General features: G+C 42.8%; 1 protein-coding gene and 4 pseudogenes across 1 annotated transcript in view; 2 read left to right on the top strand and 3 right to left on the bottom strand.

The window, feature by feature from the left end:
• Positions 1 to 21,364, bottom strand: part of ADGRV1 (adhesion G protein-coupled receptor V1) — a 1,000,765-nt gene that overhangs the window by 896,200 nt on the left and 83,201 nt on the right. Inside the window, exons 6-8 of the mRNA XM_063964002.1 lie at positions 17,023 to 17,127; positions 13,531 to 13,644; positions 9,280 to 9,845 (exon numbers count right to left, since the gene is read on the bottom strand). Coding sequence (XP_063820072.1) covers positions 9,280 to 9,845; positions 13,531 to 13,644; positions 17,023 to 17,127 — 785 coding nt within the window. The remainder of the gene's footprint in view (positions 1 to 9,279; positions 9,846 to 13,530; positions 13,645 to 17,022; positions 17,128 to 21,364) is intronic.
• Positions 1,859 to 1,976, bottom strand: LOC134961377 (5S ribosomal RNA; annotated as a pseudogene).
• On the bottom strand, positions 2,100 to 2,217 carry LOC134936400 (5S ribosomal RNA; annotated as a pseudogene).
• LOC134936392 (5S ribosomal RNA) lies at positions 3,942 to 4,059 on the top strand (annotated as a pseudogene).
• LOC134958346 (5S ribosomal RNA) lies at positions 4,183 to 4,300 on the top strand (annotated as a pseudogene).

The raw sequence follows: 21,364 nt of genomic DNA, 5'->3' as shown, positions 1-21,364 counted from the left end.
AAGGCCTCATATAGCTACCTTCAAGGATATGATAGCCATTAACAATCCCACCTTTGAAGACATCCTAGCTATTGAAACTGGTTTCTCTGACATCAATTTCTGGTTAGAATGGATGAAATATAGCGCCAATAAACATAATAAAAGTAACTGTTATGTTTGTGGCAGATCTAGGCCTCACCTAGGCACAGTGCCCCTTAATATACCCCTAGAGCAGGAAAGTTGTTTTTTCAGCCTTTACAACGGCACCAAAAACCAATGACAGCCAATGTGAAATGTGGAAAAAGGAATACCCCATACTCTCAAAAAACCCCAACCCTGGTAACACAATAACCATATACCCAGGTAACTACACCTGCTACAACTCCACTAGCCACTCTGGTAAGGATTTTAAAAATTTTCCTCCTGGATACTGCTCAGAAACACGTAACACCATCCTAGCTAATCAAACCAAGTCCCTAGGGGACATTTATTATATCTGTGGAGATTTAAAACTCAGAACTAGATTAGATATCCCATGGAAAGGTCAATGTGCCTTAGCTAAAATAATTATGCCATTACACATACTCCCAACTAATGAAGGTTCCCCTACCTCAAACACTGCTCCCACACATAGAAGAAAAAGGGAAACCCCAATAGGTAGCTTCAATCCACATGTTTATATTGACACAATTGGGGTCCCAAGAGGGGTGCCAGACGAATTCAAAGCTAGAGATGAAGTAGCTGCAGGATTTGAATCTTTAATCCCTATAATAACTGCCAATAAAAATGTTGCATGGATCAATTATATCTACTATAACCAACAGAGATTCATCAATGATACCAAAGTTGCACTCAAAGGTATAGCTGAACAATTAGAAGCCACCTCCCAAATGACATTCCAAAACCGTATGGCCTTAGACATGATACTGGCTGAAAAGGGTGGAGTTTGTGTCTATATAAAACAGGTAGAAGGATGTTGTACCTTTATCCCTGACAACACAGGGCCAAATGGTAAAGTTACCCTAGCCATAAAAAACTAGATGATTTATCCATAGAGCTAAAAAAGAATTCAGGTATTGATAACCCATGGAGCCAATACTTTGGTTGGTTTGAAAATTGGAAACAGGGTCTTGTTCAACTAGGAATCTACATATTGATTGTAATAGCAATTTTTTGTGTTGTTTTCTTTTGCATTATACCCTGCTGCAGAAAAGTCGCCACAAAAGGTATTGAAAACTCGCTTATGTATGAAGCCGTCCTTACAATCCCTCCTAATTCCCCTGCAGCCTATAAGCAATACCTAACTAAATATAGAAATAAAAAGCTCCATAAAAAGAATCATGTTATATAAATATATGATTCTAAGAGGGGATTGAAGGGTTAAACATGCTATATGAACTGTTATGTGCTTGAATAGACACGTATGCACTCTCTACAGGATACCCTTATCTGTTCATACATTACAAGGCTTGTTTGTGTCTCTATCTTCAAGGACAGTTCCATACCAGATCAAACCTGTTATTTCTTCTTCTGTGTGTTACCAAATATCCTGTGTTACCAACTTTCTTAGAGGTTTGAGACGTTTGCAGAAAACCCATATATGGAAATCCGCCTGATGTACTATCTCTGTCTTCTGCCTAGTAACTACTAACGAGCCAATAAGAGTGTAACACATGTCAGTTACACCCATGTACGTCGTCTTTATATTCTACTGTTAACCTTATAATAAACCAGAGTAATTCTTAACCATTGACTCGTGTATTCCATATCACGTTAAGTCTTACTCTCACTGGTACCAAAGAGGTCATCAAATCGAGGGGGCACAAAAAGGGTTAATTCCTTACAGAGGAAAGTGATATTGGATTTCCTAAAGGAAAAAGGCCCACAGCACCAAGTATTCCCTGGAGGTCTCCCATCCACGTACTGACCAGGCCATACCTGCTTAGCTTCCAAGATCGGACGTGATCGGGCGCATTCAGGATAGTATGGCCGTGGGCCAATTGTATCAGGAATCACTGGTGATTTTTGTGCTGATTAAGGAAATGGCCTATGTGCTCAGCTGAAAAAACTATAAGAATATGATGGAATAATTGATATAATGTAAAGTCTCCTGAAAAAATGTCCCACAGCACCTAGTATTCCCTGGAGGTCTCCCATCCATGTACTAACCAGGCCATACCTGCTTAGCTTCCAAGATCAGACGTGTTCGGGCGCATTCAGGATAGTATGGCCGTGGGCCGTTTAATTCAAGAAATGAGAAAACACAAATCTACTTTCTATGTGGATTGAAAACAGGGATTGTGAGCACCAAAGAAAAATCATATGCTCCTGTGTTACAGAATAGAAAAATGCTGTGTAATACCCAGAAGAGCAGGCTCAAATAAATGTGACTAACAAATAAGTTTTCTGCTGTAGATAGTAAATATTATGATAGAATTTGCGTAAATGGAGAACAACAGAGAGAAGATTAAAAAAATTATTATATCTCTGTGTGAAGCAAATTAATAAGGCTAGCGATGCAAATACTAATTAGCTATAAATGGGTTCAATCCTAAAAATAATTGCAAAGCAGGCACTTGGATTGTGGACCCAATAGGGGGGTCTGATGTGCTGTTTTGATACAGACACAATGTTTGAAGTTACCACTTCCTATTTAGGTTTGTCAGCTTTAAATAACCAATAAATTGGATTATGTTGCAAAAAAATTATTAAATGAGAGCAGCAAAGATGAAAGTCTTTTGTCCCTGTGTAGAGACAATAGTGGCTTACAATACCATTCCTAATTGACAAGGCTAGCGATGCAATTACTAATAAACTATAAGTAGGTTCAATCCTAAAAATAATTGCAAAGCAGGCACTTGGATTATCAGATCCAATAGGGGGGTCTGATGTGCTGTTTTGATACAGACACAATGCTTGAAGTTGCCACTTACTATTTAAGTTTGCCAGCTGTAAATGACCAATAATAAAATAGATTGTGTTGCAAAAAGATTAGATAAGAGCAGCAAAGATGAAAAGTCTTTTGTTCCTGTGTGGAGACGATAGTGGCTTACAATACAATTCCGTAATTGACTGTCAATAGGTTCATTCCTAAATAAAAGTACGGAGCAGGCACTGGAGTTGTTAGACCCAAATGGGGGTCTACGGCGCTGCTAGACAACAGACACAGTATTCAAAGTTACCACTTCCAGTGATGTAGATATCCCAGCAATCGGTGGGTGTAACTTGATTGAAGATCGTAACCGTGCTCCGTGTTCTGTGACCGTGCGCCGCCCGTTCCGGAGAGGGCGAAGCCGCAGTGACGTCACTGATTGGACGTCAGATTCCCGACGTACGTTTCACCTGTGAACTAGGCTTGTTCACGGAAGCCCCGTGTTTTCTATCAGCCTGGTCTCCATATAAATAGAATGCATAGACCAATGATGTCCTTGGGAGTTGATTGTAATATAATATAGCTCAGCTTGAATAGGATCGTTGATGGGATTGATTGGAAAGTGGTAGCGAACGACTGGACATTGAAGGATGGAATCACTACAAATGTGCAGAAGCTGCGATATTACGGACAAAACATTGTGTCTGTATCAAAACAGCACATCAGACCCCCTATTGGGTCCACAATCCAAGTGCCTGCTTTGCAATTATTTTTAGGATTGAACCCATTTATAGCTAATTAGTATTTGCATCGCTAGCCTTATTAATTTGCTTCACACAGAGATATAATAATTTTTTAAATCTTCTCTCTGTTGTTCTCCATTTAAGCAAATTCTATCATAATATTTACTATCTACAGCAGAAAAACTTATTTGTTAGTCACATTTATTTGAGCCTGCTCTTCTGGGTTTTACACAGCATTTTTCTATTCTGTAACACAGGAGCATATGATTTTTCTTTGGTGCTCACAATCCCTGTTTTCAATCCACATAGAAAGTAGATTTGTGTTTTCTCATTTCTTGAATTAAACGGCCCACGGCCATACTATCCTGAATGCGCCCGAACACGTCTGATCTTGGAAGCTAAGCAGGTATGGCCTGGTTAGTACATGGATGGGAGACCTCCAGGGAATACTAGGTGCTGTGGGACATTTTTTCAGGAGACTTTACATTATATCAATTATTCCATCATATTCTTATAGTTTTTTCAGCTGAGCACATAGGCCATTTCCTTAATCAGCACAAAAATCACCAGTGATTCCTGATACAATTGGCCCACGGCCATACTATCCTGAATGCGCCCGATCACGTCCGATCTTGGAAGCTAAGCAGGTATGGCCTTGTCAGTACGTGGATGGGAGACCTCCAGGGAATACTAGGTGCTGTGGGCCTTTTTCCTTTAGGAAATCCAATATCACTTTCCTCCAAGCCTACCCTACATTCCGATCCTTCTGTGACCTGTATACATTGTTCTTTTCAAACAATTATACAATAATCACAACAATATTTTCACCTGCCATATCTAGAACCATATTTGGTACAATGGCAATCTAGATTTTTATCATTATCTATTTTTGTTCACCTTAGTGAATTTTTATAGCAAATCAATAAAAGTTTAGTTTTATTCTATCTCCTAGAGGAGGGACTCAAAAGGGTCCTTCCCTCTACCATACATACATTTTTTTCACAATTTTTTTCATTTTTTTTCATATTTAACCAAAGAGTGCTTCCACACAAGGTTATTTTGTCTTTCTCTTGTTTTCTTCCTGTAGGTTAACTACAAAATTCATGGGAGCACCGCCAAAACTCAGTACTATTTATGATTTATAATAATAGTCAGTATTTTGGTACTTTATAGATATTTTTTCTTTTATTCTAAACATTTAATCTTCAAGCTGGTGCAGATCCACAACCTTGTTTCCACCTTTTACATGACTGACCTAAGGGAAATGTGATTTCACGTATTATTTAAAACTATTACATGAGAAAAAATTTATTACTACCATTTGCCCACAGTTTTGCTCGCTTAGTGGCATCTAATATTGTGATGTTTATTTTATATTGTACACATAGGGCCTGATTCAGGTTGGATCACAATCGCAATAAGCGATTCAACGGCAACAATTGCTAAGAGGATGCAGGCTCATGCGCAGGGCCCGTCCTGTGGATGCACCCGCATTTTTTGCGGAGCCCCGCAGAAAATGCTATCGCCTCTGCCTGTCAATAAGGCAGAGACGGTCGCGGGGCGGCAACACTTCATTTCCAAGGTGGAGACGGGTTGTTGCGGGGACGAGGCTTCAAAACGGGGGCGGCAACGGAGAAACAGGGGCGTAGTCGGGGAGGCATCACACGCAGCCGGTGTGATCACAAAAATGGCTGCAGCCCTGTGCTAGGCGTCCCCACATCTTGGATCAGGTCTGAATCACCCCGTGGAACAAAAAAAAGGCCCAAATTATGTGATTTTAGTTTTGTTTGTAAATTTTTGAAAACAAAAAACCTAAACCAGTCACGGCGGTTGGCAGAAACCAAATACAAAGCCGGATGACGAATCAGGGCCAAATCCAGCAAAAATGGTCCTGTGCACATCTCTAGTAATATTCTAATATCACATTGAGTTTGCTAGCATTGTATGCCTAGGTATGTGCTTATATGAGACATTCCCTTTAACTCCTGTTTGGGGTATTCAGAGTTTAATGAATTATTCCTGTAGTTTAGCTGGTCATTCAAAACTTCGGATCAGTGCTACCATATGGTCCCTACTGGTCTGCACATGTGCACTGATGTTGCTTGCTAACTGGTAGCTGCATTAGAAGTTGTTGCATTCCACAGGAGGAGCTAGCTGCATATATCCAGTTTTGCGTTCCACATGAGATGCACAGTTCGGGAGCACCAGTGCCACGTTTTACATTTGGTACCCTGAGGTTACCTGCAAAGAGGTACATCTCTGCCTGATTACGTGACTTAAGTGTTGAACAGTGTAATGTTTTTTTTGGGGTTTTTTTGTTGCGCTTTGACCTTTGGGACCTTGTGTTAATATATTGTTGCTATAGGAAGTAATACCACTACCAGGCAGGCCATGTGGTCCAAATTAAACTACTGTACATGTAGTTTGCTGCCTTTCTGTTGGTATAATCATATTTGCCTACGCTCCCTCATTCTGCAGGAGACTCCCTGAAATAGAAGCAATCTCCCTGACTCCCTGAATAGTCTAGCAATCTCCCTGTTTGCACCTTAACCCCATTGTGCATCTGTTACATCCTTGGGGGGGACAAAATAAATCACAGATACATACATTCAAATGGGAACATCAGTGCCATTTCCCTGCATTGGTTATAAAACAAAATAATCCCTATGGCTACATGCATTTAAATAAAGTTTCTCGTGGCCACTTACAGTATATGGAACCTCTTGTAAAGCACAATGGGGGTAATTCCAAGTTGATCGCAGCAGGAATTTTGGTAGCAATTGGACAAAACCATGTCCACTGAACGGGAGGCAGATGTAACATGTGCAGAGAGAGTTAGATTTGGGTGGGGTGTTTTCAAACTGAAATCTAATTTGCAGTGTAAAAATAAAGCAGCCAGTATTTACCCTGCACAGAAACAATATAACCCACCCAAATCTAACTCTCTCTGCAAATGTTATATCTGCCCCACCTGCAGTGCACATGGTTTTGCCCAACTGCTAAAAAAAATCCTTCTGCGATCAACTTGAAATTACCCCCCATACACGAACAAATTCTGCAAACTATAAGAGTCTTTTCTACAACAAGTAGATCTTACTAACTTCGGGGCTCATTTACATTTGGATGTAAGTCATCTCTATGACACGCCTCTCAGATGTAGCAGTACACGTCCGCACTGATAGGTGTTACTTTCACATCTCCCTGAAATGCTTTTTCAAAAGTAGGGAAGTATGATGTACAGTACTGTGCAAACGTTTTAGGCAGGTGTGGAATAAATGCTGAAAAGTAAGAATGCTTTCAAAAATATAAGTGTTAATAGTTTATTTTTTATCAATTAACAAAATGCAAAGTGAATGAACAGACGTCTCCATCAAATCAGAGATGAGATTACATGAAGAGACAGAAGGATTTGCGCAAGACTACATACAGAAAGATCGGTGGTTAGTACTCCAAGATGTTTGGAACAACTTCCCTGCCGAGTTCCTTCAAAAACTGTGTGTAAGTGTACCTAGAAGAACTGATGCTGTGTTGAAGGCAAAGGGCAGTCACACCAAATATTGGGGGTAATTCAGACCTGATCGCTAGGGTGCGTTTTTTGCATCCCTGCGATCAGGTAGTTGCCGCCTACAGGGGCAGGGGGAATTCACTGGGCATGTGTGCGTTCGGATGTGTTAGAGAGCTACACAAACTAATTTTAGGCAGTCTCTGCACAGACCAGGACTTACTCTTCCAGTGCGATGATCGTCACAAACCCCCCCTTCAAACGCCTGGTCCCTCCTGCGTTTTTCCGGACACTCCTCAAAAACGGTCAGTTGTCACCCTCAAACGCCCTCTTCCTGTCAATCTCCTTGCGTTCACCGGTGCGATGAGATTCTTCGCACCATCCCATCACTGCCCATCGCTCCTCGTTGCTGCGAACTGTCGCACCTGCGCATTGGGGTGCATACACTTGCGCAGTTCAGACCTGATCGCCCGCAGTGCGAAAACGCACAGCAGCGATCAGGTCTGAATCGGACCCATTGATTTGATGTAGATTTCTCTTCTGTTCATTCACTTTGCATGTTGTTAAATGATCAAAAATAAACTATTAACACTTCTGTTTTTGTAAGCATTATTACTTTGCAGCAATTTTTCCACACCTGCCTAAATTTTTGCATAGTACTGTATAGTCAATACCTCCCTAGGAAGGCTGATTCTGAGTCACACAAATGCCGATATTCATGCACACGGTTGATGTTTTTCAATTGCAGATGTTTAATTCGCTAAAAAGTCGCACAGCACATGCATCCCACAGTGTGAACGCACAGAGGTGCAGTAGTGACTGAGACGCACTATCTAAGGAATGTATTGGAAATGTACTGGGCATTCCTGGTGGTGACTATTGAGACGCACAGAGAAGTAGTGTCTTATGGGCATGTGACAGTATTGTCTCTGGCATGTCACATAACTGGTTGAATTGGAGGCCATACTCTGACAGAGAATCTGCACCTAGCACGGGGCTGGTGCCAGTTTAAATGGTGTGCCCGATGCTTGTGTCTGTAGACACACCAAGCTGGATTATTGTGTCTAAAGATGCACAACGTGGCAGTCTCAGCCCTTGCGCATTCAGATCCATGCCTGTACACCAGGGAAGGGCTTTTGTATTAGCATTAACTAAAAGTCACAGAAGAGACTATAGCATAAGCTGCTTAACCAGTTGCAGCAGGTGCGACTCCTAGGCATGGAGCGTCACATCTCATACAGTGAAGAACACCTCTATATACTAAGGGTGACCTGTCTGTCCATGTAAGAAGGCAGTCAGCTTCCCGACAGATAGGATCCCAGCAGTCGATATGCCGACACCGGGATCCCAAAGTAGGATGCAATGCCAGCATGGAGATACCGACGTCATGCGAGATGCCGGCGTCACATTACCAACAGCTGGCACCCCGATTGTCCAGACAACGGGAAGCGCTGGCGTCCTGCCATGCGCGCGGGGTGGGGGGGTGTTAGGTTTAGGCAGAAGAAGGGGTGTTAGGGTTAGGCTGCAGTGCCGGGAAGGTAAGGATTAGGGACCGTGGAGGGAGGGCTAGGCACATAGAAGGGGAAGTTAGGGTTAGGAATCAAGCGGGGAGGGTTAGGTTTAGGCAGCGGGTAAGAGAGGGTTATGGTTAGGCACCCACAAGGGAGGGTTAGGGTAAGGGGCAGAGGAGGTTAGGCGGCTTACTGGGGGGCTGTCGGGATTCTGATGGATGGGATGCTGCTGTCAGTATTCTTACCGCCGGCATCCCGTCCATCGGCAAATCATACTGATTCCTCCCTGCACAGCTCCAAGTATGTAAAGTAATCTAGATCTTGCCAGGCAATACTAAACTTGCTCATAATAGATACTGCCAGAGAAGCAATTCATTATTTAAATGCTATTAAATCTTGGGATTAGTTTTTAAACTTTAAAAGGGCCAATGAATCAATTTGTTGTCTTAGACTAGAAGCATCTGTTGAGAAGTGTACGCAGGTATATCTGTCACAGTAATACAGGGTAGCCTTCCGCAGACGTATAGGAAAAGCACCCGGCGGATGCGTCTGGCTGGGAATCAGGCTCATAACGTGAATATACAGTCTTTCACAGTACATCTCTTATCTAATATCATGTAGCGTGTGCGTGTGCGTGTGCGTGTGGGATGAATAGTAATTCACAAACCTTACCCTGATACTTTATCTTCATCAATAATGACAGTCTGTGCAAGAATGGCACTGCTAATCGACAAAACTCCATAGGGTTTATCATTAGGTTCAATGACAACATGGACGCCATTCGGATGTTGCAGAACAGCATCGCCTTGTAGTGTATCTTCCAGCAATAAAATCTGAAAGGACTCCGCTATTTCCGGGATTGCATCGTCAACGATTTTAAACTTCAGGGCAACCTCCTGTACTTTCGGAGGAAAGACAATAGTATTATTTGGCTGAAGGTCTAAGAAATCACTACTCAGCTGAGCACTGGATGTAGAGTTCCCAGTTACAATTCTGTATTTGATTGAGACCACAGAGTCATCGTCACCAACTGATGCGTCTGTAAGCGTCCGTCCTCGGATCACCGGAATGACTAACACGTCCTCTGTCTCGGGCACCATGTAAGAGCTCTGACTGAAGCGCACAGGGCTGTCATTTTTCTTAATGTTTATCTGGACAGTACTTCTTGTTACATTGATCTCTGCACCTCCAAACACATTTGTAAGTGTCACAGTAAAGTTTTCATCATTTTCAGGTATCTCAAGAAAAAAAAAAAAAACAATTATTAGGTGATAATTTCAAAGTATATATGACATGTATTTAGAGATTCCAGTAATGAGCAGCACAGCTGTAAGAGTACCTGTCACCTACACACATTGGAGACAGTTATATTGGAGTTTGACATAATATTGATCAGAATGAGTTTAATAAGGACCTCTACCGCATGCTGAGATATGTCAGTGTTTCCCAATATATCGGTTGCATGCGCGTTTCACCCAGAAACCGATGTCTCCGCTGTGTGCAGGTGACAGATCCACTTTACGATAGACAAGCTTTCAAGCCTCACAGTAACACAAAGATGTAGTTTACAAGGGTTTGGATTGCGCTCGCCACGGAGCGGGCTCTGTGTCGACATCCTCGAGAGGAATAGTCCCTGTTAGTTGGCATGTGTGGTGGTCGGGATGCTGGCGTCGGTATACTGACCAGCGGAATCCCCACCGCCGGTAACATAACTACATCCTGTTTATAATACAGTGCATGTACTTTTCCTTCCCGTACTTATCCCTCATCTCCTCCCCATTACCAATGTCAACACCAAACCTCTGAATTCAGCAGAAGCTGTACGTGTGGGTATTATGACTGCATATGCAGCAGTGGTTATATAGCTCTTATCCCATGTCCCACAATGTTTTGTGCTTGTTCTTGTTTAATTTGCACTACTTGTTTTGTTTATGTATTATGGGGGTCATTCAGATCTGATTGCTGCTGTGTTTTTGCACAGCGTGCGATCAGATCCGAACTGCGCATGCGTCTGAGCCGCAATGCGCATGCACGTCGGGCGGCTACAACGGGCATCGGCGGTCAGCGATGGGATGGTGCGAAGGATCCATTTGCACGAGCGTTTGCAAGGTGATTGACAGGAAGAGGCCGTTTGTGGGTGGCAACTGACCATTTTAAGGGAGTGTCTGGAAAAAAACGCAGCCGGGCTCAAGCGTTGTCAGGGAGGGTGTCTGACGTCAGCTCCGGCCCCGATCAGCAGGATTCAGTCGCACTGGAAGAGTAAGTCCTGGGCTGAGCAGAGACTGCACAAACTGATTTTAAGCAGCTCAGCTACACATGGGATCGCACACTTGCACGGTGAAATTACACTCCCCCTGTGGGCAGCGACTATCTGATCGCAGGACAGCAAAAAACGCAGACCAGCGATCAGATCTGAATTAGGCCATATGTATTATGTAAGGCTCAGACGACCCCTTATGGCACCATAAATATAGGATAATAATGTTTACTGTATTAGTGACGACGTATAAGATTCTCAGCAAAAGGGTATTAATGTTATGTGCAGAAATGGGTGGAACCCCTAGAAATTAGATGTTTGCGTTTATTTTAATCTATACTAGGAAAATGGCAGGTAGTACCTGGGTGATATGAGTTATTGCACATTCATGGGTGCAGCCATAGTGTGTGCGGGGGGTGCCATTGCTATGGGGTCCAGAGGCTTAGGTGGGCACAGACCCAGGTTATATACTGTAGTTGCATACCAACGTCCCAGATTTTCCTGCTAAGCAACTGGGTTTGCCCCATTGCCCAGTATGAATGGGGAGACATTGAATCTGTAGTCAGAGGTATGTGGAGTGGATGTTATAATGGTAAGAAGACACTGTAATATGGCTTTATCTGAACTGGGCACTTTAATGCATTATCTGAACTGGATGGCACTGCAATGTGGCACAATCTGACCTGCTTATTGTTATGTGGTATAATATGAACTGCAAGGCACTGTAATGTTACATAATATGAAATGGAGGCACTGTAATGTGGCACAATCTGAAATGGAGGCACTATAGTGTGGCATAATATAACCGGGGGGCATTGTAATGTGGCATAATGCGCCTGATTGAAATGTGGTTGGAGTTGCTATCCCTTCCTTGGAAGCAGCAGTGATAGCGCTGTATGGTGATGCAGCAGGAGGTGTCTATTACAAGCAGAGGCCTCCTGCTGAAGTAGTGATCTAACCTGTGTCCTAGGATGCAGCATCGGATCACTCAGTCCCCATCGAGCGGCTTATGGCACCCATGGTGCCACGCAAGATGCCTATCACAGAGGCCAGGAAATCTCCATTTCATCACCTAATCAGTGGCGGCATACCTCTGTTTTCACAAACAAAGGCCGTAGCCGCCCCCTCCCCGCCCCCAGACAGCAGCATACCGTCAATCGCTGATAGTCTGCTTCCGTTCTGCATATTATGTCGCAGGACTCATTTGCTTGCGCACGCACAGAATAGGTCTTGCGTATGCACAAAGTACCAAAACCGGTACTTTGCGACGGTGGGCGTACCTTCAACAACATCTGAAACAAGCCCAATAGGAATTGAGGGCACTGCACAGTATGTCATAATTTAAATTGGGGATACTGGCATAATGGGGGTAATTCTGAGTTGATCGCAGCAGGAACTTTGTTAGCAGTTGGGCAAAACCATGGCCCTCATTCCGAGTTGTTCGCTCGCTAGCCGCTTTTCGCAGCAGTACACACGTAAGCCGCCGCCCTTTGGGAGTGTATCTTAGCTTAGCAGAATTGCGAACAAAGTATTCGCAATATTTTGCGAAAAGATTTTTCTGTGCAGTTTCTGAGTAGCTCGAGACTTACTCTTCCAGTGCGATCAGTTCAGTGCTTATTGTTCCTGGTTTGACGTCACAAACACACCCAGCGTTCGCCCAGACACTCCCGCGTTTTTCCCAGAAACGGCAGCGTTTTTTCACACACTCCCATAAAACGGCCAGTTTCCGCCCAGAAACACCCACTTCCTGTCAATCACACTCCGAACACCAGAACGAAGAAAAAACCTCGTAATGCCGTGAGTAAAATACCAAACTTCTTCGCAAATTTACTTGGCGCAGTCGCAGTGCGAACATTGCGCATGCGCAATTAGCGGAAAATCGCTGCGATGCGAAGAATATTACAGAGCGAACAACTCGGAATGAGGGCCCATGTGCACTGCAGGGGAGGCAGATATAACATGTGCAGAGAGAGATAGATTTGGGTGGGGTGTGTTAAATCTGCAATCTAAATGGCAGTGTAAAGATAAAGCAGCCAGTATTTACCCTGCACAGAAACAAAATAACCCACCCAAATCTAACTCTCTCTGCAAATGTTATATCTGCCCCCCCCCCCCCCCCTGCAGTGCACATGGTTTTGTCCAACTGCTAAAAAATGTCCTGCTGCGATCAACTTGGAATTACCCCCAATGTGTAGTGTGAGCCCCACAATGTTACAAAATGTGATCTAAGGCACTAGTATGGTGCAGAAAATAAATTAGAGCACTACTATGGGGTATAATATTAACTAGGGGACTACTGTGGTTCAGAAAATAAATAGGGCACCATTATGGGGCATACAATTGCCAATTACTACAGATAGGTATTGGAAAGTATTGGGACAGGGGCCCCTTCTAAATATTGCTATGGAGCCCATAAAGTGCACATTGTATTGTTTTATCATGTAAGCCCTCACATGCCTCAGTGATGCCACCAGTTCCTAGAAAATATATAGGATGCTTTATGATGAATTCTGGTTAAATAAACAAAGGTACATTTAAGAAAATAGTGTGACATTACTCTTCTTTATACCATCATCATCTTCTCATGATCTACAATCTACATTTCACAGTTGTTCTTATCTGCATGGATTCCAATCCAGTCATCAAGAGATGGGTTTTTCTCTTACCTGATCATCTAATACTGTCAGGTTGTAGACCAGCACGGACCTGCCAGTTGAAAATGTGATATTTCCTTTAGATGGTATTAGATCTTCTTCAGGTGGATTTGGACCTCCATCTATCTGCAAAATTGTATTGACAACATATTACAAACTATGCCTAAGCAATGTTAAATATATAAATCGATTTGGACACTCTCTTTGGAGGCTATTTGTCACATGTTAATAGTGTTACATTATTCTAAACATTTTGTGACTGTTTTTATTATACTTTTTAGAATCAGTGTTTCTGCTATGTGTATCAAATAGCCTTTATATACTTTTAATTTAGCATGTTCCTGTTTTAAAAGGGACCTAGCCTCAAAAATGCTTTTTGTGTAATTGTTCTTAGCACAAAGGAATACATATTATGTTATATCTCTGTAGACTATGAGCAACCTTATGTGCTGTAGTCATATCTGCCATCTTGTGTCTACCACATTTTCATTCCCAAACTATAATACAGCAGACAATGGAACTCTACTGAATGGTGATCTTCACAAATGTATTAGCACCACCATAGACACTAGGTAAAGTCCTATCACAACTACATTTTTAAACACACATCCCCCAATAGTTACACAGTATTAAACAAAGGAAAAATGATTGAGTACCTTGAAGGTTACCGATTGACACTAACCTGCAACTAGAACCTTAAAGATGCAGTAACATACAAGGGAATCCTGCATAAAAGAGCTCAAAGTGTAATAGGAGATGTGGCTTGTTGACACTCATAATGCTGACATGAGAATGTACCTATAGTTATAATGAAACAGATAACAGAATCCTTGAATGACAAATTTTGGAGTTCATATCAGAGGGACACCCCGGATTGGTCTTGGACTGATATATGCAAGCAACCCTGGGGTCAGCGCTTCTGGGCATATATTTGCTCTAGAATTACCCAGTTATCTAAATCAAGCAATCAAAAGTACCAATACTGATTTAGGGGTCTATTTACTAAGCCTTGAATGGAGATGATCATATGCTCCTGATGAAGCTGGATATACTGTAACCAGCGAAACGCATGGAGCCTGAACCTGTGAACCGATACCACACCAGCTATCCTGGACTCCTGATATCCATCTATGGCATTAATTGGACATTACACTCCACCATCTGGATTATCAGCTAAGCGCTTTTTATTTGGATTCCCTTCTGGCCATAAATGGACAATTCCTAAGGCTGACAGCACATCAAGGTATGAGTCCAACCGTTCTGGTAATATCCATTACTTATATGCTGACTGTTATCATTTGGAGGCGGTCCTAGCCTTATGAGGATTTGTCTATAGGAACAAATTTAGTGGATCAGCTGAGATTCAATCATTCCAACTTGTTGGTATTTTTAATTTTAACAATTTGATTGTCTATATTTGTTAATAGTTTTTATTCAACACATATACACTTTTCTATATACTCTTTTGAATGTATATTTTATTATTATTATTATTTATTATCAGTTATTTATATAGCGCACACATATTCCGTAGCGCTTTACAGAGAATATTTGGACATTCACATCAGTCCCTGCCCCAGTGGAGCTTACAATCTATATTCCCTATCACATATACACGCACACACATTCACACTAGTGTTCATTTTTGTTGGAAGCCAATTAACCTACCCCTATATTTTTGGATTGTGGGAGGAAACCGGAGCACCCTGAGGAAACCCACGCAAGTACGTGGAGAATATACAAACTCCACACAGTTAGGGGCATAGTGGGAATCGAACCCATGACCTCAGTGCTGTGAGGCAGTAATGCTAACCATTACACCATCCGTACTGCCAATATTGATAAATAAATTGTTTATTTTATTCTTAACAAACCGTCCAGTCTGTTTAAACTTTTACAGCCCTCGCTGATTCCTATATTGTTTTTTGAATGGAGATGAAGTGGTCGGAGATAAAGTACCAGCCAATTAGCTCCCGGCTGTCATTTTTTAAACACATTATATAACATGGCAGTTAGGAGCTGATTGGCTGATACTTTTTCTCTCGTTACTTTAATTCTCTCCAAGGCTTAGTAAATAGACCCCTTAATGAGCCATTCTCAGTTTCACTGTATCAGCCATTGATCACTCGACCCGAAGTGTCCATTTAAAAAATACTTGGTTTCTTTTATTTTTGTTTTGGAAAAAAAAAAAGATTAATTAGGAGGGAAACATGTTTTTTTGGATTAATTAAGTAAGTAAATAAAGGTTAGGTAAACCTTACTTAGGACTGTGTTCATTTATGTCTATGTATATTTACAATTTTGTAAATGTATTAGCAACTGAATATTCTGAGAGAAATATACAAAATAAAATCTAACATGCAGAGTGTATGGGATGCATTTTTTCCTGTATTCAAAGGAACTCCTGGGACAGGCAAAAATATCCTGATAATTTTATTAAGGTTTATAGGCTACATTTTTACGTAATATTCTTAAAGGAGAACTGGACAGGCTAGAAAATCGATTTCTATTTACCTTGGCGAGCCAGAACTGCCAGGGCTGTAGGAATTACTCAGCTCCCCCAGTAAAAAAAAATCCATTCGTAAATTGTGGCGATAGAAGATTTTGCTGCAATAAGGTTTTTAAGTTATAGGATCGTTAGGGACAAAAACTATCCACTTGCAATTCTTCCAACATGCTGAACCATGTTCCTTGGTGGGATCCTTTTTTGGAAGAGTATGGCACTAACAAATTATTCTCAAAATGCATGTTTTTTAGGTCTTCTCTTAACATCACAAGTGTTCCTGTGAACCTTACAGTTGTCCCTTCATATACAGAAGGGGCTGCATAGGAGAATCTTGCCCATTTGACAATGTCCTTAAACAGTTGGACGGCAACGCTGTATCAATGTACTCCAAGAAATGTGGGGTTGGGTCAGTCACCAGCACCAGCTGTTTGACATCGGGCCTCCCCACTGGCTAAAGAACCAAATAACAGAATCCTTAAATGACAAAAGCTCATGTCAGAGGAAGGCTCTAGAATTACCAAAGTTACCCAAGTCAAACAATCAAAAGATCAATTAATGATTTACAGTAATGTGCCATTCGCTGTGTAACTGTTCTAGCCTTTGATTGCTCGATCCCGTATGTCTATTTAAAAAATACTTGGCTCCTTTTTACTTTTCTTTGAATGTTATTTCATATTCATTATATATATAGATATTGGGGAAAGTAAATGATAACACTTTTAAGTTTTCCCAGCCCTTCAAAAACAACTTTGTGCCATTGGATCATTTCATCAATGGAGAGGAAGGAGAGGTGGCAAAAGCACACCCATTTGTCCCCAACATAAAGCTTCTGGTATATAATGGGATGAACACTGCTTCCATAGCTGGACTATAGTTGTTTCCCCAGAAATCAGAATGTGACCCAGCATATACCTGTCATGTTGTGGAATGACTGATGGACACAATTGCAAATGCTGAGTTGACTAAACACATTTTTATAATGGCAGAACGGAACTTACCTCAAAAGTCACAGTCACGGTTCCGTAGGTGCCCTTCTCCCTCAGAAGGATGAGAGGCAGGGATTGGTTTCTACCCCTTGGCTCATTCACTGTGACAAAGGATGACTAAAGGACAAAAGAACACAGACACAATCAGAAATTGCTGAATCATCACACAGGGAGCTACAAGTAAAGAGGCAGATGAAGAGTGGAATGCAAATCTGTTCTAATTGCTCCGGTGTTGCATGTACCAAACTAAGGGCCTAATTCAGAGTTGATCGCAGCAGCAAATTTGTTAGCTAATGGGCAAAACCGTGTGCACTGCAGGGGGGGCAGATATAACATGTGCAGAGAGAGTTAGATTTCCCGTGCGCAAAGACCTCCGGCTCTCTATGGCCGCTCGCTACGCCCGCCCACACTAGCTCTCTACACCCGCGCCCATCATCCACCCGACCCTTCCCTCTCTACACTCGCCTCTTTACACTGCACTGCCGAGCATTGCGCTTCCCTCCCCACTGACTGGTTCCAGGAGGAGGAACACTATGGGGCGCTGGTGGAGTGGTGACCAGGGGACCCGGACGAGGCTGAAGCTGCTTCAGCTTCGCGGGAGCCTGCCAGTTCTCTTCTGTTCCTCTTCTCTACCGCTCGATGCCCCCCACACACACTCCCATTCCCCCACGCTGCCGCCACCAGCCAAGGCAATATACAGTGGGGAGGACCAGGGGAGCTACACGCACCATTCAGAAGGCGGCAGCTGTCACCGGAGGACGAGAGAAGCCAGTGTGACAGGATCAGCAGCAACACTGTAACCTGTCAGTGTGCTTGAGAAAAAGCCCCTCCAGCCAGACGTAATGTCCTCCTGATCTGTAGGTAAGTGAGGTCCATGGCACCCTCACTTTTACATCTTTGTTAAAGTAACCTCATTGTAAGGGGGCCCTCATATATGTATGTGTGTGTATATATATATATATATATATATATATATTGACATGAGCAGATGACCTAGGGATAGGCACAGTGAAGGTGTTAGCCATTGGACCTTCTTACATCTATTCCTGTATGCAGTTACTCTAGTTGTGAGAGAAGAGAGATTGGTTTCTCTCCTTACATCAGAGAAGAGAGATTTGTTTCAGATTTTACGTGTAGGGTCCAGTGCCGATGTTTCTTTTTTACGGTTATGGATTCTTTTTATCTATAGTGGTAATAGGTTTTCCCCCACAATTTTTCCAGGTGGTTTGAATTATACTAAAGTTTGGTGACGTTTAGTGGGGATCATCTATTAAGGTGGAAAAAGTTTTTTCCTTATCACGATTCAAGTTTTTATACTTGATTTGGAATAATCCTCATAAGTCTAGAGGTGGTAGTCAGCCTCCAGAAGTATTTGAGCAATAGAACGAACACATTAAACAAAAATAATCGTATGTTGGAAAATTAGATTGGGTAATACGCATCCTTCTGTGAATCCTCTTTGAAATAACCTGGGCAGTTCCCTATGTGGATCCCAGCTCGATTTTAAGAATCTTTTAGACACAGCATTATTTTAACCCCTGAAGTCCGCCAGGACGAAACGCGTAGGGTTTATCGATTGTTGTACACTACTCGTTTGCTTTGAAATAACCCCCTTGAGCTCACACCATTAAGGTGAGGAGGTCATTCTTTTTACCATCTAAGTAATTTGATGTGTGCCTAAACGATTTTGTGTGTTTATTAAAAGCTATGCTGTACAAAATCCTGTAATAAAAAAACTCTGTTTTATCAAGACGTATTATTAATCAGTTGTTTTCTGTCGGGTGTATACTTTTCTCTGGTGAGTGGGTTTCTCTGTAGGCCCGAATTGGGGAGCCATTAGGAGGAAGGGAATCTAAAGAAATCTTCGATCACGATTCGTGAAATTGAATATTATTCGTTCACTGTGTATACCATAGCGCACTCTGTTCTATATTGTTTTGATCTAGTTTTAAGTTCCCACTAACAGGGGGATTTACAGTAGTGCTGCTTATTTTCAGCGCAGGAAAAGTTGTTTTGTTTTTGCTATATACTGTATATTATAATTTAAAATTTACACCCTAGGGCCCCCCTGTCTTAAGTACCCTGGGCCCCCGATGTCTTAATCCAGCTCTGATTCTCAGTGCAAATGATACATCTGAAAATAGCCTTATTTGGGCTTCTGGTCAACTTAGCATAACCCGCAATTCTGTCAGTGTCTCTGTATACTCTCGGTGACTCTCCTGAAATGGCAGGCAAGTTTGCCGGAGGCTGCCCATGCTGCTCCCTTCCTGAGTGAAGGGTGTGGTCGCTATTCATGCTGAATCATGTCATCATGGCTTTGGTACCATCTTTTACGTATCAACCTTTTTACAATATCAACCTTTTCTACCTGTCGATCTAATGCATGTCAACCATTTGAGGTCAACCTATTGACCTTTTTATTGTCGACCTATCATTCAGATACTGATCTGTAGACAGTGCCATACTGACCTGCAGACAGGACTGTAACTAGGATGTGCAAGCCAGGGAGCAGGGCCCAGAAGGCGGCACAATCGCTGCCCCATGGAACCTACTTCTGGCTTGCAACGTGCCTGGAACGGCACTCTGCAGCCTGTAGAGCCGTCTGCCCATTGCAGATTGTAGAGCAGCTTAGAGCAACTTTAGTGCGCTGGGCGTCCCCCGCATGTCAGTGTACTTGATCGTAGCCCTGCTAAATTTTGCAGGGCTACGATCAGGTCTGACTTAGGCCCTAAGTCCTGTCATTGTCTCATGTAGATAAATAAAACAATAAATTATGAATAGATTGTCTGATGTAAATTGTGTATTTATTTACAGCAGGTACAATGGAAATCTTCATATATACCAGATAATCTCAGAAGTGCAGTTAAGAGATGTGATTTATAATTTCAAAGCAATGTTTTACATGAGACTCTCTTTTGTCTTTTCCAAACGTTAGTTTAATATTTATGAGTATTTGCAATTCATATTGCCTCTGGGCTACGATGTTTCATTTTATTTCACTTTGATCTTCATTGGTAATTTGTGAAAAAAGAAAAAAATAACACAATGATATCCGTGTTCTAGTTTGTTGTGAGATCAAAATGGAAATTTGAACAAATTCTGAAATATGGCTTGCCATTTAATTCTAGCTCCCTATGGTAATTGTGCGTGAGCTAATTTATTTATGCATATTCCTTTCTTACAGTACTTTGCCAGCTGTGCATAGTGTAACTGTGAATTGATCATACTCTATATTATTTACAGTACAGACTACATATCCATATTGGCCCGGCTCTGAATTATCTCACCAAATGGCTTTCTCACTAGTAATACAGAACCTTGAAATTTGTTATCCGCTGAGCGCAGAATGCAACTAGAAAATGCTGGGCGCCAGAGCAACATTTTATATATCTATGCTCTTCAAAGCAATTCCCCAGTACTCACTGATCCCTAATATAGGGGGCCATTCCGAGTTAATCGTAGCTGTGCTAAATTTAGCACAGCTACGATCAGGCACTCAGACATGCGGGGGGACGCCCAGCACAGCATGTCAGTGCCGCCGCCCCCCCCTCCCTCTGCAGAAGTGCAAAAGCATTGCATAGCGGCGATGCTTTTGCATTTTAGGAGTACCTCTCGGCCAGCCGCACGTCACGCAGCCGCCGCAGCCTGCCCCCCAACGGTCCGACCACGCCTGTATTGGCTGGACCGCGCCCCCTAGATGGCGGCTTATCGCCGCCGTCCAGCCCCCTTCTGCCCAGCAGCCGCCTCTGCCTGTCAATCAGGCAGAGGCGATCGCTAGGCAACGCCGGTGCATGCACAGTACTGACCTGATCGCACCGCTGCGATAAACTGCAGCGTGCGATCGGGTCAGAATGAGCCCCATAGTGCTCCACAGCAACACTGGGAGGCGATCCCTACCAAATCAATGACAACAGAAAACATCCAGGGTGCGATAGGACTCAGGGCAGATGGTAACAGCACATTTCCAAATCAAACTCCTACACCAAAGACCCTCTAGCTGATACCTTCGCCACCTGCACTTTTTACCACTCTAGTGCACATTCTCTTCTGATTTCATTCTCAAACTATACCCCACTCCAGGAGATGTACTGTACTAAGAGGGTCATTCCGACCCGTTCGCTCGCTGCGTTTTAACACAGCAGAGCGAACGGGTCCCTGCTGCGCATGCGCCGGCACCATAGTGTGCATGTGCATGCGGGACGGCCGAAGGGCGTAGCAGGATAGCGATCGCCTCTGCCTGATTGACAGGCAGAGGCAATCTATGGGTGGGAGGGGGCGAAACGGCAGCGTTTGGCCGCCGTTTCGTAGGCGCGTTCCGGCAGTAGCCGGAACAAATGGGGGGCGGGCCACAGCG

This window comes from Pseudophryne corroboree, chromosome 1, assembly GCF_028390025.1.
Source record: "Pseudophryne corroboree isolate aPseCor3 chromosome 1, aPseCor3.hap2, whole genome shotgun sequence".
Lineage (NCBI taxonomy): Eukaryota > Metazoa > Chordata > Amphibia > Anura > Myobatrachidae > Pseudophryne > Pseudophryne corroboree.
This window is presented reverse-complemented; position numbering and strand designations above follow the sequence as displayed.